General features: G+C 38.2%; 1 protein-coding gene across 3 annotated transcripts in view; it reads left to right on the forward strand.

The window, feature by feature from the left end:
* Window positions 1–1,243: 1,243 nt before the first annotated feature.
* LOC107717773 (brevican core protein-like) overlaps window positions 1,244–14,960 on the forward strand; it is a 17,849-nt gene continuing 4,132 nt past the window's right edge. For 2 of the 3 annotated variants that reach the window (XM_016524618.1, XM_016524620.1), the window contains exons 1-8: window positions 1,244–1,455; window positions 8,970–9,052; window positions 9,305–9,685; window positions 10,620–10,794; window positions 11,169–11,296; window positions 11,482–11,775; window positions 12,088–13,080; window positions 13,472–14,449. In XM_016524618.1, coding sequence (XP_016380104.1) covers window positions 8,977–9,052; window positions 9,305–9,685; window positions 10,620–10,794; window positions 11,169–11,296; window positions 11,482–11,775; window positions 12,088–13,080; window positions 13,472–14,449 — 3,025 coding nt within the window. In that variant the 5' untranslated portion in view covers window positions 1,244–1,455; window positions 8,970–8,976. Of the gene's footprint in view, window positions 1,456–8,839; window positions 8,877–8,969; window positions 9,053–9,304; window positions 9,686–10,619; window positions 10,795–11,168; window positions 11,297–11,481; window positions 11,776–12,087; window positions 13,081–13,471; window positions 14,450–14,960 lie in introns of those variants that run through there. The other variant, XM_016524619.1, reaches the window with a different exon arrangement.

A 14,960-nucleotide genomic window follows, 5' to 3' on the forward strand; every position in this document is an offset into this window, starting at 1 on the left:
GGCATCCGATGACCCCTTTAAACAATGGGTAAATTCACTGAGAGTGAAAGTTTCCTCAAGATGTTTATCCATGTAACAAAATGATTACCGTACATTACTAAGACTACGAGAACTTGTTGGCACAGTTTTCATTCTGGAATATTTCTGGAACAAATATTAAGACAACCCAAAAATGAAAGTTTTTGAATACACTTTGTTGGAGAAATAATTCACCCAAAAATGAAACTTGCTAAAAATGTACTCACCCTCAGGCCATTATTTATTACAAACAAGCAGCTTTTCATCTCACAAGATTTTAATTGATAGACCGGAGTCATGTTGATTACTTGTGGATTATTGTGATGTTTTTATCAGCTGTTTGGACTCATTCTGAAGGCACCCATTCACTGGATCCATTGGTGAGCAAGTGATGTAATGCTAAATATCTCCAAATCTCTTACCATGAAGAAACAAACTCATCTACATCTTGAATGATCTCAGGGTGAGTAAATTTTCAGCAAATTTTCATGTTTTTGAATAAACCATTCCTTTCATTCATAACTAAAATTAATCATGCAATTGTGCATGTTGATCATGAAAATGTTAATTTTAAACAAAACTAACACCACTCAGTATTGTCTCACAATTATGTTTAGAATTAATTTATTATTATTCATTTGAATAATTTTATAGTCTTTTACACTTATATTGTGTGTGTGTGTGTGTGTGTGTGTGTGTGTGTGTGTTTCTGATGTGTCAATTTGATCTTTCTTTCTTTTTTTTTTAACCATAGAGAAATTGTCTGCTGTCTTCACCTTGACATGTTTTAATCCTTTAATGCCTTGACAGAATCAGCAAATGTCGGTCAAGAAGATTCCCAATTATGAACCAGCAATGAACTCAAACGATGCCTGGAGCTATCTCTCATTTTTGTTCTTTTAAGCATGGCAAGCATTTTTTTTTTATTATTAATTTTTTTGAGAAAAAAAATTAAGAACTGTATGCTGTATGAAGAACAGGAGTGCTCGTATCAAATCAATTCTCAGTCACTTTTCATTTTGAAACAATATTACATGCATTAACTCTTCTGGGTTTACCCTTTTTATAGGACAATAACAGGGCATCGAGCAACATTTCAGGGGTGTATGATACTTAATTAATAGCGTGTCCTCTCTCTCTCTCTCTCTCTCTCTCTCAGCTCATTCTAATTTAGGACATTTTAACTTTTCCTCCGTCCCTTCCCACTTTTTTCATCGTGCCAGGGACAAATAGGAAAATGAATTCTGTTGGTTAAAGAGAGTGGGTTGATCGCAGATCCTTCCTGCGCCTTTATTCCTCCACTCTCTGTCATCCTCTCTCTTTCTTCTCCTCCTCTGGACGAGCTCACAGCATCCATCATCAGCCTGCACTCTATGAGTCTCTTTACAATCCTCCATCTGCACGGGGGCTTTTCAAGGGGAATCCAAGAGGAGTGAGGTATGTGCCTTTGAATGCATTTAAATTGCCTATAATGATTCTGTAAAAGTAACTGCAACTTAGCAAATTGATTTCATGGCTTTTGGATTTTGACTTTTTGGGCATCATTTTTAAGGTAAGTGAATTCTGTCTATGCATTTGTAAGTTTGAGAGCACAGTATGAGATGTTATGGAGGGCATTACTGTGCTGAATATGCATGTTGCATCAGCCCTTGTGATTTGGCCATTAGTCTGGTACAGACTATTATGCAGAGCACTATCCATTCAGATTATTATTATAACATAACACCATTTAATAACTGTTCTTTGATAAACTGTGTCTTAGTAACCAGTGCATACAATTCTAAGGAACTGGTGAATAAAAAGTTTTTGTGAAACTAAAAAGACTCTCCTATGGCATCAGACAGCAGGAATAATTATTTTGGCTGCAAATGATTCTTTGGAGATTAACATTTCTTGATGTTACATTATAGGCTCTTCAGATCAGTCTATTTGTATCTGGATTTTTAAAGCACCAGCACATTTTTTTCTAAGCAACTGAAGCATAAAAATTTGTTCTTTTTTTAATGAAACTAAAAAGTCTCTTTGTAAAGTTCTTTTCATGTGGATCTGTTATTGCTGAGAACATCTATTCCCGGAGTCTTTGAACTGAGAATTAATTTTAGAATTTGTTTAGAATGTGTTTGAAAGGTTGTCAGTGTTGGATGGTGCGTAAGTGCTTTATACAGACTGAGCCTTCAAAGAGAAGACACCTGTTCTTGACACTTCTAAATGAATGCATGCCCTATATATGCATGAGCAGAAACTGCAGTTGAGATAAATTAATTTGCAGCAAACTTCGCAAACACTCAACTTGTAATCATTTATTTTTATCTCCATTACCTAAATATGCAATTACTGCAGAACAACGGCAAGTTATTTAACTCTGAAAATAATACTTTTAAGATTACTGAGTGTTGCAAAGGCTTGCCAAACACCAATTCCAGTTGCAGAATCTATTCCTGTACTGGTGATGGAATTGAATTGGTGAAAAATAAAATAATATTAGTGTGCTGAGTTTAGCTCTTTATATATCTCAATATTGCGCCTGAGACTAAAGGCTTTGTAGACACAAATATTAGAGGTTTTTGAGCAAGTGAGGAAAAGACGTCTGCAACACAGCTGCTGGATGATTTTGCTTTGTGGTACAAACTAAGCAGAAATTCAGGTGCCAAATGTAGCATGAGAGACATGATTCATGAATACCTGTTTGGTCTGCAGTTATTCCAATGCTTATGTGAGTCAACTTAATTATATTGAGACATGGAGCGTTAATATCTGCATTGTGTTTTCAGCTGTAAAACTGCAACACTTTATTGCTTGTAGTGCCACAGCAACCGTTCGTCTTCACAGTGGCTCAGCTTGTTTCTAAACCCATCGCTCAAAAAGGTGTAGCAGAGCAGAAGTAAGTCGATGTGTGAGTGTTTTTCAAGCAGTTATAAGATAAAGATCAGGCGAAAATAAAGATCAGATAAAGAAGAGGCGTTTTGAAAAAAAAACAAAAAAACATTTATGCCTTAATTATATCCTGAATAAAAGAAACTATTTGGTCATTTCCTCTCAAATTAATAAGATGTCTTCTCTTTCAATCACCACAGCCAAAATACTTGCATGAACCCTTGCAGGACACATCTGACGTAATTTAACTGTGCAGCAGTCATGCCCAGTCCTGATCACCCCAATGTGAAGAGTAAAGGGTCTCTCATGATAATCTTAATACTTTTAATCTATTAGCAGCCAAGGATGCATTAAATCAAAAGTCAACAAGATAAAAAGAAACAGTAAAGACATTTGTAATGTAATAATTTCAATTTCATATAAATGCTATTCTTTTGAATTTTCTATTCATTAAAGAATCCTGAAAAAAAGTATCATGATTTCAAGAAAAAAATATTAAGCAGCACAACTGTTTTCAGCATTGATGATAATTTTTAAGAAACCAGCATATTAGAATGATTTCTGATGGATCATGTGACACTGAAGACTGAAATAATACTGTGGCTGCTGAAAACTCAGCATTGTCATCACAGGAATAAAATAAAAAAATTAAATAAAATATTACATTTTACAATATATTAAAATAGAAAACATTACTTTTAAACTAATAATATTTCACAACATTATTTTTTATCAAATAAATGCAGGCTTGGTGAACATTAAAAAAAAATTACAGACCCCAAACATTTGAACGGTAGTGTATACTCCATACATTATGGAGTATATTACATTAATGTGTTAAGTTTTTCTTTCAAACTTATACTCATGCATGTGACTTCAATTTGTATATTATATTATATTGTTATATTATATTATTACATAGATTTGTGTATAGCTTTTATGCATCTACGTTAATGGTTATGTACAATATACAATGTTGTTCATTTATAAGGTTGTGAGGTTCAGTCCACTATTCAGATCCATTCTCAGCAGGTTCTTACAGAGCTCAGAGAATGGCTTTATGCTTGGCTAGCCAGATCTACCACAGGCTGCTTGGCTAATAACACCTCAGACCTCTGCAGCATGGGTAAATTACCCTCTCTGTCTCTCTCTGTGTGAGTTCCGGCCGGTCTGTATTTCTGAGGACAGTGCTGGTTGCCCCGGGTGATGGACGAAGTCACAGAGAGTCATGCAAGGTTAGAAAGGGCTTGAGTTGAGGGTGGGTGTGGCACTGAAAGAGAAGAAAAGCAAGGGAAGAGTCCCATGACCAAGCTTACAGACAACGCAGAGAAAAGTAAAGAAAAAAATATGGTCAAAATGCAAAACGGAGCAGCATTCCACAGAGAACGGTGTGCATAGGAAAGTTTTTCTTCTTTCTTTTACCATCCCTTGTCTGTCTGACAGTTTATCCAGCATTGGCATAATATGGCAAACTAAAACCAAATCTTCAGCAAGAAATAGTGATCCTCTTAAATGGTCTGTAAAATCACTGCTGTGATGTAAGTGAAATAGACCGCCTCCTTCCCCATTTCCCTTCCAAATGAAGTCATTCAGTATTCCAGACAGCAGGCATCCGTGGAGATGCGTGCCTAAGCACTCTTGAGGTTGCTGGGCCCCGTCCTCCATGTTTGCCCTTATAGCAATCTGGCTTTACTTTTGGCTTATGGAAATGTGGCTGTGTCTGTTGGTGATGTTCTCAAGAACAGGATACAAGATAAGTGAAGTGAAGTGACATGTGGCCAAGTATGGTGACCCATACTCTTAATTTGTGCTCTGCATTTAACCCATCCAAGTGCACACACAGTAATGAACACACACCCGGAGCAGTGGGCAGCCATATTGCTGCAGAGCCCGGGGAGCAGTTGGGGGTTCAGTGCCTTGCTTAAGTGTCTCACCTCAGTCGTGGTATTGAAGGTGGAATTATTCACTTCCCCCCACCTACAATCCCTGCCGGCCCTGAGACTCGAACCCACGACCTTTGGGTTACAAGTCCGACTCTCTAACCATTAGGTCACGACTGCCCCAGAGAGAGCAGAGAGACAGATCAAATACATGCAGTTAAACTTCTCAGTATTATAGTTCTTGATGTTTACGTTTTGAAAACTGTCACAAAAATATTTGCTTCTATCCTTAGTTTTGGAATTTTTTTTGGAAAGGAGGTACAGTGAAAACACCCCTACTTCTCCATGGCAGTAGTCTTTAACATACATTCATGTATCCAGCTTCAGGTCAACCAGTTCATGCCAGTTTCCAACCATCCATCTCTCTCTCTCTCTCTCTCTCTCTCTCTCTCTCTCTCTCTCTCTCTCACCCTCTCAGGCTCTCTCTGTCTCTCTCTCTCTGTGTCTCTCCGAGTATTGATGAAGTGGAGTTCCAGTGGAAGTCTCAGTTCCACCGCTGGCTTTCTTACATGCTGGACTGGAAGAATCAATTTAACGACTATGCCTCTGTCAGAAAGCAACAGTGTGAAAACCTTTAATGTGTGACCACATTTTATCCTAAAAAAGCCCACGCAGTGCACTTTACTATTTCACAAAGCTTCAGAAAGCCAAAGCCCATACAAATGGATGGAGGAAAGCGCTTCTGTGGTTTCTGTATCTTCACAACTTCGTGCCTTTTTGCTTCCTCTGGGCCTTGTCTGGCAAAGAATTGCTATTTTGAACTCAAAAAAGGGTCCTTCTTGAGGTACTTGGGTAAGTTTGTTTAAGTGATGCAAGAACATGTCCAAGTCACTCCAGTATATGTGTGTGTGTGTGTGTGTGTGTGTGTGAGTGTGAGTGAGTGTTGAAAAGTAAAGAGCAGGCTGTCAGTTTCTCTGGCTCTTGAAATGCATGGCTGCCCACACGCCTGTTTGAGATCCACCCAGATGTCTCAGGCCCAGCTCAACCCTCCTGGTCCTGAGTAGGATGAGAGTATGTATGTGCGTGCATGCGTGTGTGTGTGTGTGTGTGTTTATGTGTGTAGGTAGCACACAGACAATTGTCAAAGCTCAGCTATTTAAAGCCAAACTCCACTGCAGTTCAGCATGAAGGGTGGAAAAAGTGATAGGAGTGAGAGAAAAAGAAACGAGAGAAAGAAACTGGAAGGAAAATCCCTTATGAACATGCTCTTCGCTTTTTTCTAATCAACGAATAACCAATTAGTTCTCAAATCAATCAAACGATTCCTTCAAATTGTGTTGATTATTCTTGTGTGAATTGCTACCCGTGTCTAGAAAAAGGAAAGCATGGATTGTTTTTCTGATTGGTCAAAAATGATGACACTTACTTGCCTTCATTACAGCTTAGTCTTCATCTGTGAGCTGAACATTATTTTTTCCTGTTTAAATGTTTCTCTCTCTCTCTCTCTCTCTCTCTCTCTCTCTCTCTCATCCTCTCAGGTGAACCGTTTCCATGTACCCATTACAGATTACACTACGTCACTAGAAAATGCACTTCCTGCTCTCGTGCGTCTGAGGCTTTTGTACTTTCTTGTACTTTTACTTGTACAGTAAACCACTTCTGTTAGACCTCTGGATCAGAGAGCTTAATGGGTCATAGAAAGGTAACAGGAGAGAAAGGTAACATCAAGGAAGTGTACTGAATTGTTGCTTTTCTGAGAAAACACAAAAATCATACTGTTTTTTTTTTTTGCTCTTAATGTACAAATCTGAAAGAAAAGAAAAAAAGAATCTTATCATTGTGTAGTCTCTTGTGCTCACTAAGCCTGCATTTATTTGATAAAAAATACAGTAAAAACATTAGCATTGTGAAATAATATTCCAATTTAAAATTACTGTTTTTTTATTTGAATGTATTTTATTATTATCTTATTTTATCAATGTTGAAAACAGTTGTGCTGCTTCATAGTTTTTTGTGGAAACTGTGATAATCACAGTTCAGTACATAATTCAGGATCACTGATTAATAGAAAGTTATTTTAAGTCATTTATAAAGTAAAAAACTGTTTTCAACATTGGTAATAATAAGACATTTTTGCTTAAGAAACTTAAGGGGAAAAAAAACTTCAAAACACTGTATTGGTGTTGTGACTGGTTGTTTGTTAATTTATACATTTATTTATACATTTTAATACATTTATTTTCTTTATTTTAATTTTAAATGAGTCCATATGGAAGGTTTGCTGTTATGAATTTGGTGTTTTTGCAGTTCATATGTCCAAAAGTCCAAACCCAGAGCACCAGTACACAGATGAATTGTTCAGAAGATAAAAAACTCCTGTTCCAGGGCACTTCCATGACGGTTTTATTGATTAAAACTCACACTGCATCAGATCAGTAATGTCCACTTCATCAGCCTGTGCTCTATTAGGTAACATTACACATCAGGAATGAGGGTCTTTCTTTAGGGATTGTAGTCTGTAATTTCACATCTGGTTGGTTGTAAAAGATTTCATGTAAACAGAGAAGAGTAACAATTAGATACTTAAGGACCCCTTATTTTGCACAGACATCACCGTAAACATCCTGTCATTAAAATGACTTAAAGTCAATGATATGTTATCATCTAAAATTGATGTAATCAACTCATTACCATCCACTTCATTTAAATGGTGCCTGGACTCCTGCATAAGAATTGCTTATGCTGTTGCTGAAACTTACTCAGATTTATTTGTAAGGGTTTTTAAAAAGTCACAGGGATATTTAAAATTGATATTTAAAATCACTGGACCACTGTTATGTCTACTTCCTTTTCTGGCTCACTCTTTGAGGCCTGACAATTCAGTTCATGCTGTCTTTACAAGCTGTATTTCAGTGGATCTAGCAGGTGGTCTTTTATTTATTTATTTCAGCCTGTCTCACTTAGAAACCATCTAGCCACTAAAAACATTCCTTTTCACTGGGCCGTTTAGCTAAACACAGTCTATATTGTGCTCTGTGTGTAGTTTTTAGGACTGCACAGAGACAGGTGCATAAAGATGACCTTAGTGGAGATGGATGTACTGGTAAAGAGATGCTCATGTTTAGAAAAGGATAGTTAGTCTGTTTGGTGACTCGTCAGAATTCTGAGCACATACAAGAGCTCCCAAAGACTCTGAATCATGCCAGCTGGACGTAGCACAGGGTTGCCAAATGCTCTATCCAGGAAACTCTCGACTAACCTCTGATTCAGAAAGCTTGTGAAAATGCAAAGCCACACATAAAGCTAAATAAAACAAGTAAAAATGTTATTCAACACAAATTATAAGTCTGTGAAGTCTTCTTGTGTAAAGAATAAACCCACCCTCTAAAGACTGTGCTGTCTGCAGGGAAAATTTGTTTACTGCGCTGTTTGAGCATTTTGTTGCTTCTTTCCAAAGAACTGCAGGCAAGCCTTTCTGTTTTGTTCTATTCAGTCTTATGCCTTTAAAACCAGGGTTTTCAACCAGAGGTCTACAAAAAGCACATGCATATATATATATAAAATCTTCTTTAAAAGTGTTAAATATTTGTTAATTGGTTAACTTATATAACCTAAATATATTCTTATGGGACATTTCATATAACTGTATTGTAAATCTAAATGTTCTAATAAATGATAGTCTTTATATACTGTATACCTCTTGGCGGGGGTCCCTGGTTCTGAAAAGGTTGACAACCCCTTTTTTAAAGCAATTTTCTTTTCTTCACTTGAACAGATTAAAATTCACTTAATTTAGTGACTTAATGCTATTGCAATAGCCATTCAAATTTTGCAGTCAAACAGTTTGATTTCAAAAGGCTCAAAAAATTCAGTGAGAGTGTGAAGTCACACAATCTGGCAACAGCAGAGGCACAAAGAACTTTCTCTCCCTCTTTCTCATTTTCTCGGTTTCTCGCACGGCAGTGTGTCATTTCCCCCTATGAATATCCATGAAGTTACACTGGAACAGAATGCAGTTAAACTAAATGACATAAATTAACTAAATTGCTGTACTGGAAATAAATGTTTGCATCTTTCATTTCAACACAACGATCTTATGTTGTGGTATGTCACAGTGTCCCTTTGACTTTTATAATGCTGTTCTTTGACTTTGTTTCTATATATTGTCTCATTCTCTCCCTCTCTGTTTGGTCTCAGATCAGCGATGTTCCTGCATATACTGCTGTGTGCCATCTGCCTCTTTGTCTTGTCATCTTCTGCCGTCCTCAGTCATGCAGCAGGTGTGTCTCACCTCTACCGTTCAACACACAGGATATAATTAATGATAAATAACAGTAAAGGTCACAGACAGCTCTTAGAGTGCATTTACAGTGTGTGTTAATACACTTTTATTGCTTTTTAGTAATACAAAGTCTAAAAACTCACACTAAAATTAAATTCAAAGCTTTGAATATTAAAAATGAAAATCCAATTCAGGTCAGTATTAAACTGTCAGTTGATTAGCATCTCAATCATTCTTGTCTTTTTCTCAGATGAGACCACATTCTTACAAGTGACCATTCCTGATAGCCCCCCAGTGTCTGCAATTTTGGGGGGCTCCCTGACTCTGCCCTGTCTGGTGAGTCTCTCCCGGACCACATCTTTGGGCCGACATGCTGTACTGACCCAGCCACGAGTCAAATGGAGCTTTCTTTCATCAAACAGAGAGACAGAAATCTTGGTGGCCCGTGGTGAGCGGGTAAAGGTGAGTGAGTTGTATAAAGGCAGGGCATCACTGCTGAATTATGCTGCCTCTTCAGCTGATCTCACCCTCAGACTGGATGGACTGATACACAACGATACAGGCTTCTACCGCTGTGAAGTCCAGCATGGCTTGGAGGATGCTCATGACCAGGCACAAGTCAAAGTAAAAGGTGATTATTATTTAAACTACTGGTAACACTTTACTTGAAGGGGTGTGCATAAGACTGACATGACACCTTCATAATCATGACATGACACATGTCATGAATATGAAGGAGGTTTTATGCATGTTTATGACAACTGTCATTAAGTGTCATTCGCTCAGTTATGTCATTTTTAATGCAAATATGACATTATTTGACCTAACCCTAACCTAACCCTACCTCTACCTTACCCCCAACCATAGCCCATAACAAAGACATCTCAAACAATGTCATCTTTGCATTAAAAATTACATAACTGAGCGAATGACACTTAATGACAGTTGTCATAAACATGCATAAAAACCCTTAATATTCATGACATGTGTCATGTCATGATTATGTAGGTGTCATGTCATGATTATGAAGGTGTCATGTCAGTCTTATGCACACCCCTTCAAGTAAAGTGTAACCAAATTACTTTACATGCAAAGATCACTGGCAGCCCCAGATTGTCTGTGACAAAACTTTAGATCTTGCCACATTTAGACAAAAGTGTTTTGAACCCAATTAATTAATAAGATTTGGAAGAAATTCCTACATGAATACTACCGTTCAAAAGTTTAGGATCAGAAAGATTTTTAATACTTTTGAAAGAAATCTCTTATGCTCACCAAGACTGCATTTCTCAAAAATACAGTAAAAACAGTAATATTAAGAAATATTATTAAAACTTAAAATAACTTTTTCTTTTGAATATATTTTAAAATTTAATTTATTCTTGCGGTTTTCATCAGCAATTACTCCAGTCTTCAGTGTCACATGATCCTTCAGAAATCATTGTAATATGCTGATTTGGTGCTCAAGAAACATTTATTGTCCAGACCAGTAAATGTCAAATAGCACTTCATAACAGGTCAAAAGCTATGATATATGAGAACAGTGACATGCTGTGTGTTCTTAGGTGTCGTCTTCCACTACCGCCATACCTCAAGTCGCTACGCCTTCACGTTTGATGAGGCCAAAGACGCGTGTGAGGACATTGGAGCTCAGATTGCTTCTCCAGAACAGCTGCTGGCTGCGTACCGCAGCGGTTATGAGCAGTGTGACGCCGGCTGGCTTTCAGATCACTCTGTTAGGTGAGTGCACAGATACATCAAATAACCAACTACTAAGCATATCCTGTAGATACTTGCAGTATATTTGCAGTAGATGTGATGCAGACAACTTTCTAGGTGCTAGCAATTTTTCTATTCACATGTAAAGCAACAAAATCACAGTCTGTCAGAACATATTTGCCATTTAATATTTGGAATAGATTTCTGGACCAATAATATCTGGGGGCGGAGCTAAACATTGTCCTGTTGCATTGCTTAGGATATAAAAACAAAATAAGAAATTAGATTGGTTAATGGGGTTAAGCTTAGTTGGTTTTATACTATACTAATAACAACAATACAAGTATCTTTAGAATTCATTAAAATGTTTTTATACCATGCCTTTGCCTTCTTAGATACCCAATCCAGATGCCACGTGAAGGGTGTTTTGGAGACATGGATGGATTACCAGGCATTCGAAACTATGGCATGGTGGATAATGATGAATTATATGACGTGTATTGCTATGTGGAGAACATTCATGGTAAACCACTCCCATATTGCTAATATTACACTTTTGCAATGCAATGCTAACTGTGCTCCAAACTATTGATATTGGCAAGCAGTCCATGTTCAAAGAATGCACTCTGTTTACGATGACTTGTTTGTGATGGTCAGTCTTTTAAAAGTAAAAATTGGTTGATCATTCATTGATGTAACCCTTTTTAGGAGAGGTTTTTCATGGGTCATCCCCACAGCGCTTCAGCTTGATGGAAGCTAAGACATACTGTGAGCAGCATGGGGCTCAGCTAGCCACCACTGGTCAACTGTATGCCGCATGGAATGATGGTCTGAACCACTGCAGTCCAGGCTGGCTAGCTGATGGAAGCGTTCGATACCCCATTGTGACCCCTCGTGAACGATGTGGGGGTTCTGAACCTAGTGTCAAGACAGTTTATCGTTTTATCAGTCAAACAGGTTTCCCCGAACCACACACTCTCCATGACACTTACTGCTTCAGAGGTATTTACAGATATGTTTGAATTTGAGTTTTTCTAAAGGTTTACAAAACTGTCTTAAGTTAACCAAGGTTGAAACTGTAGTCCAGGGACGCCCCAAGGGGGCGCAAAGGGGTGCCAGGCGGTCTGTGATCAAATTTGAGGGGGGGGGGGAGAAGCATTTTTAGGGCTGTGTGCTAAAGATGTAATAACATTTTTCATAAATGGATTTACATGAAAGAAAGGGATTCCCTCCAAATTATATCATTGGGATCCTTGGCATCAAAAAGTCAGTCCCCCTTTGGTTATTGGTATCTCTTCTACTCTTCCTCTGCAGCTAACAGCAACTCTCAGACAGTCTTACCTCTAGATCATATGGCAACAGAGCCAGAGGACACCGAGCAGCATATTATGACTTTAGCAGATCACCTAGAGGAGTACAATTTGGATCAGATCACTCAACAGTCAGAAAATGAAGCTCAAGGGGCTGTTGAGTCCTTCTCCATTTACAGCACACAGACTACTTCAGAACCTGAGGAACACAAGCACAACACAAGCCCTCAGTTACATGTCACTGCTAGCACCTATAGAGACTCCACCATCCCAACCAGCACAGAGAGATCCTCTGAGGTCACCTGGCAAAAAGTTGAGTCTGTTCCAGATATTTACATGGATCCAAAACACAATGATTTCACACATGAAGGAGAACCAGATATAAAGGCTTCAGCGATTGATGGTGTTGAGAGCAGCAATCATAGACACTACCAACCAATGCCAGATACCAACCTACAGTCAGGAGAGCCTATCGACTTCATCCCTTCTACAGAGGCTCAGCCAGAGACAACAGAGGAACCGCCCTCCCAACTGAAGGAGATAGATGGGTCCAAACACTTCCAACCCATGCCAAACACCAACCTGGAGGATGAGGATAAAGATCATGTGACTAGTAAGATCTCCATGACCACTAAGGGTACAACACTGGAATATGACTCAAGCAGTGCCACCACAACTCAGGATGCTTCAGTCCAGTCAAGTCCCTCAACATACCTACCTGAAGGTGCTACAGTAGAAGAAAATGCAGGAAATATCACAGAAACTCCAGAGCCAGATGAAGACCTGGGTCTTTTTACACACACAACTCAGTCCACCTCAATAAGACCATCCAGCACTGAAGGTTGGTTGGAGGGTTCGGGTGAGGATTTGACCTTGTTATTCACACAAAAAGCCGAACATTTGGTCACCTCGCATAAATCAGAGACATATGGAGCATCTACGCCTGAGACTATGACAGAGAGCTTCTCATTAACACATCTGAACAGTATTAGTCAAAGTAAGTAAAAAAGAAACAATCTACTCATGCAGTGTATCAGCAAATAATGTTTTTTGTGTGCTTTTTAATAATCACAAATATACCGAAATCAGGGTTGTGTGCCATTCAGAACTGAATTGAAAATGCCTAAAAAAAGTGGATTTAAAATTAATTGAAATTCAAAGAGATCCATATTTGAAAAGTTTTATGAAAAAGCCTTGAACTTTGAAGGTTTATAGGCCTTATGGACAGAGAGAATGATTTAAACGATGGATGGATGGAAATAAAAATTGTGATTAAATTTCCATAGATAAACTGTAAATCACCAGCTGTTAAGAAAATTCCATATCCTAATCATGGTTTGCCTTATGAATTACAATGAAATTGTTGTGTTTGATTTGTTCATTTGCAGCTTTTAAATCCAGACTTGAAGACAGTTCTGCAGACCATCACAATGCTGAAGAGACCTCAACTGAGACTCTTCCTGTGTCTCTTGGTGCAGTTGATGATGCCAGTGATTATTCGACTGGGAGCACAACACCGAAGGAAACTGAATCTTCTGAAGGTTCTGCTGATCATGATGACATCCTGCCAGTCACACTGTTGACCACTCCTATGCCTCATCTGTTGGGCACATCAACCACACATGGGCCTGTACAGGTAGAAATCAATTCTCCACAGGAAATGGAAGGAGTCTTTTCTGAAAGCACCACTCCATCTGGCCTTGGGATTGTGGAAGAAGAACTGGAGATGGTGGAACAGGAAGGGCTTGAAGAGGAACCTAATCAACGAGCCACCATATCCAGTGAGCTTAATAATTCTACTGTAACTTTCAGTGTTGATGGCAGTGATGAGGATGTCTCTTCCGGAGAAAGAGAACTTCCAGGAAACGGGTCTTCAGTTATTAAGCATCCATACTCAAATGTGGCCACCATCACTCCCTCTAATCTGACAGATATGCAAGACCTTATTGAAACAAATAGTGATAATGATGATAATCAGGCCAGCACTGTGGGACCCACAAAAAGTCTGGAGGTTACTTTTCTTCCTCATGGGACCCAAAGTCCCATCTGGCAAACTGTGGCCTCTTCCACAAACCCAGGAGAGTTCAGAGCAGATGTTGAATTCAGTGGGGAAGTGGCACTTACCACAGATGACATCAAATCCTTAGATGAATCCGACTCCACCAATGCACCCACCAATGAGCAGACAACGCAAACCCAAAAACCATCCACTACGACAGCCAACAATGAAGATGATGATGACGATGATAATGATTATGAACTCATGATAATGATTATGAAGAATGATGTCAAAACCACACCCGAGTCTTCCACTCTACCTGCCAGACCTACCCTGAGAGTGTTGGTCAGGACAGGCTACATTTCAGGTAAACATATTGTTGTATGTATTGTCTCATCTTCCAGGCTGCAATTTGTATTTTAAAAACTGCTTGTCTGTCTGTGTTGTTGTAGATCTCCATGCATTTACAATGGGGAAGAGAAGTTGCTTAATGTGGGCATTTAAGGAGAAAAAAAAAAAACTTGCCCAAAATTATTTCAGTGCTATTTAATGATGAATAACTATTCATCTATTAAATTAGTTTAAAAAGTACATGGTCAGGCCCCTTAAATCAGTTATTTTAGTATTATTTATATATTATTATAGTACATATTTTAAATTACCTTTTTTCAGTTTTCTTTTTAATTTGTTTAATTTTTAGTAATTTTAGTAATTTTGTTTTATATATGCTGAACAAAATTATAAACGCAACACTTTTGTTTTTGCCCCCATTTTTCATGAGCTGAACTCAAAGATCTAAGACTTTTTCTATGTACACAAAAGGCCTATTTCTCTCAAATATTGTTAACAAATCTGTCTAAATCTGTGTTAGTGAGCAC

Source organism: Sinocyclocheilus rhinocerous, unplaced genomic scaffold (assembly GCF_001515625.1).
Source record: "Sinocyclocheilus rhinocerous isolate Xijiao unplaced genomic scaffold, SAMN03320098_v1.1 scaffold1204, whole genome shotgun sequence".
Taxonomy (NCBI): Eukaryota; Metazoa; Chordata; class Actinopteri; order Cypriniformes; family Cyprinidae; genus Sinocyclocheilus; species Sinocyclocheilus rhinocerous.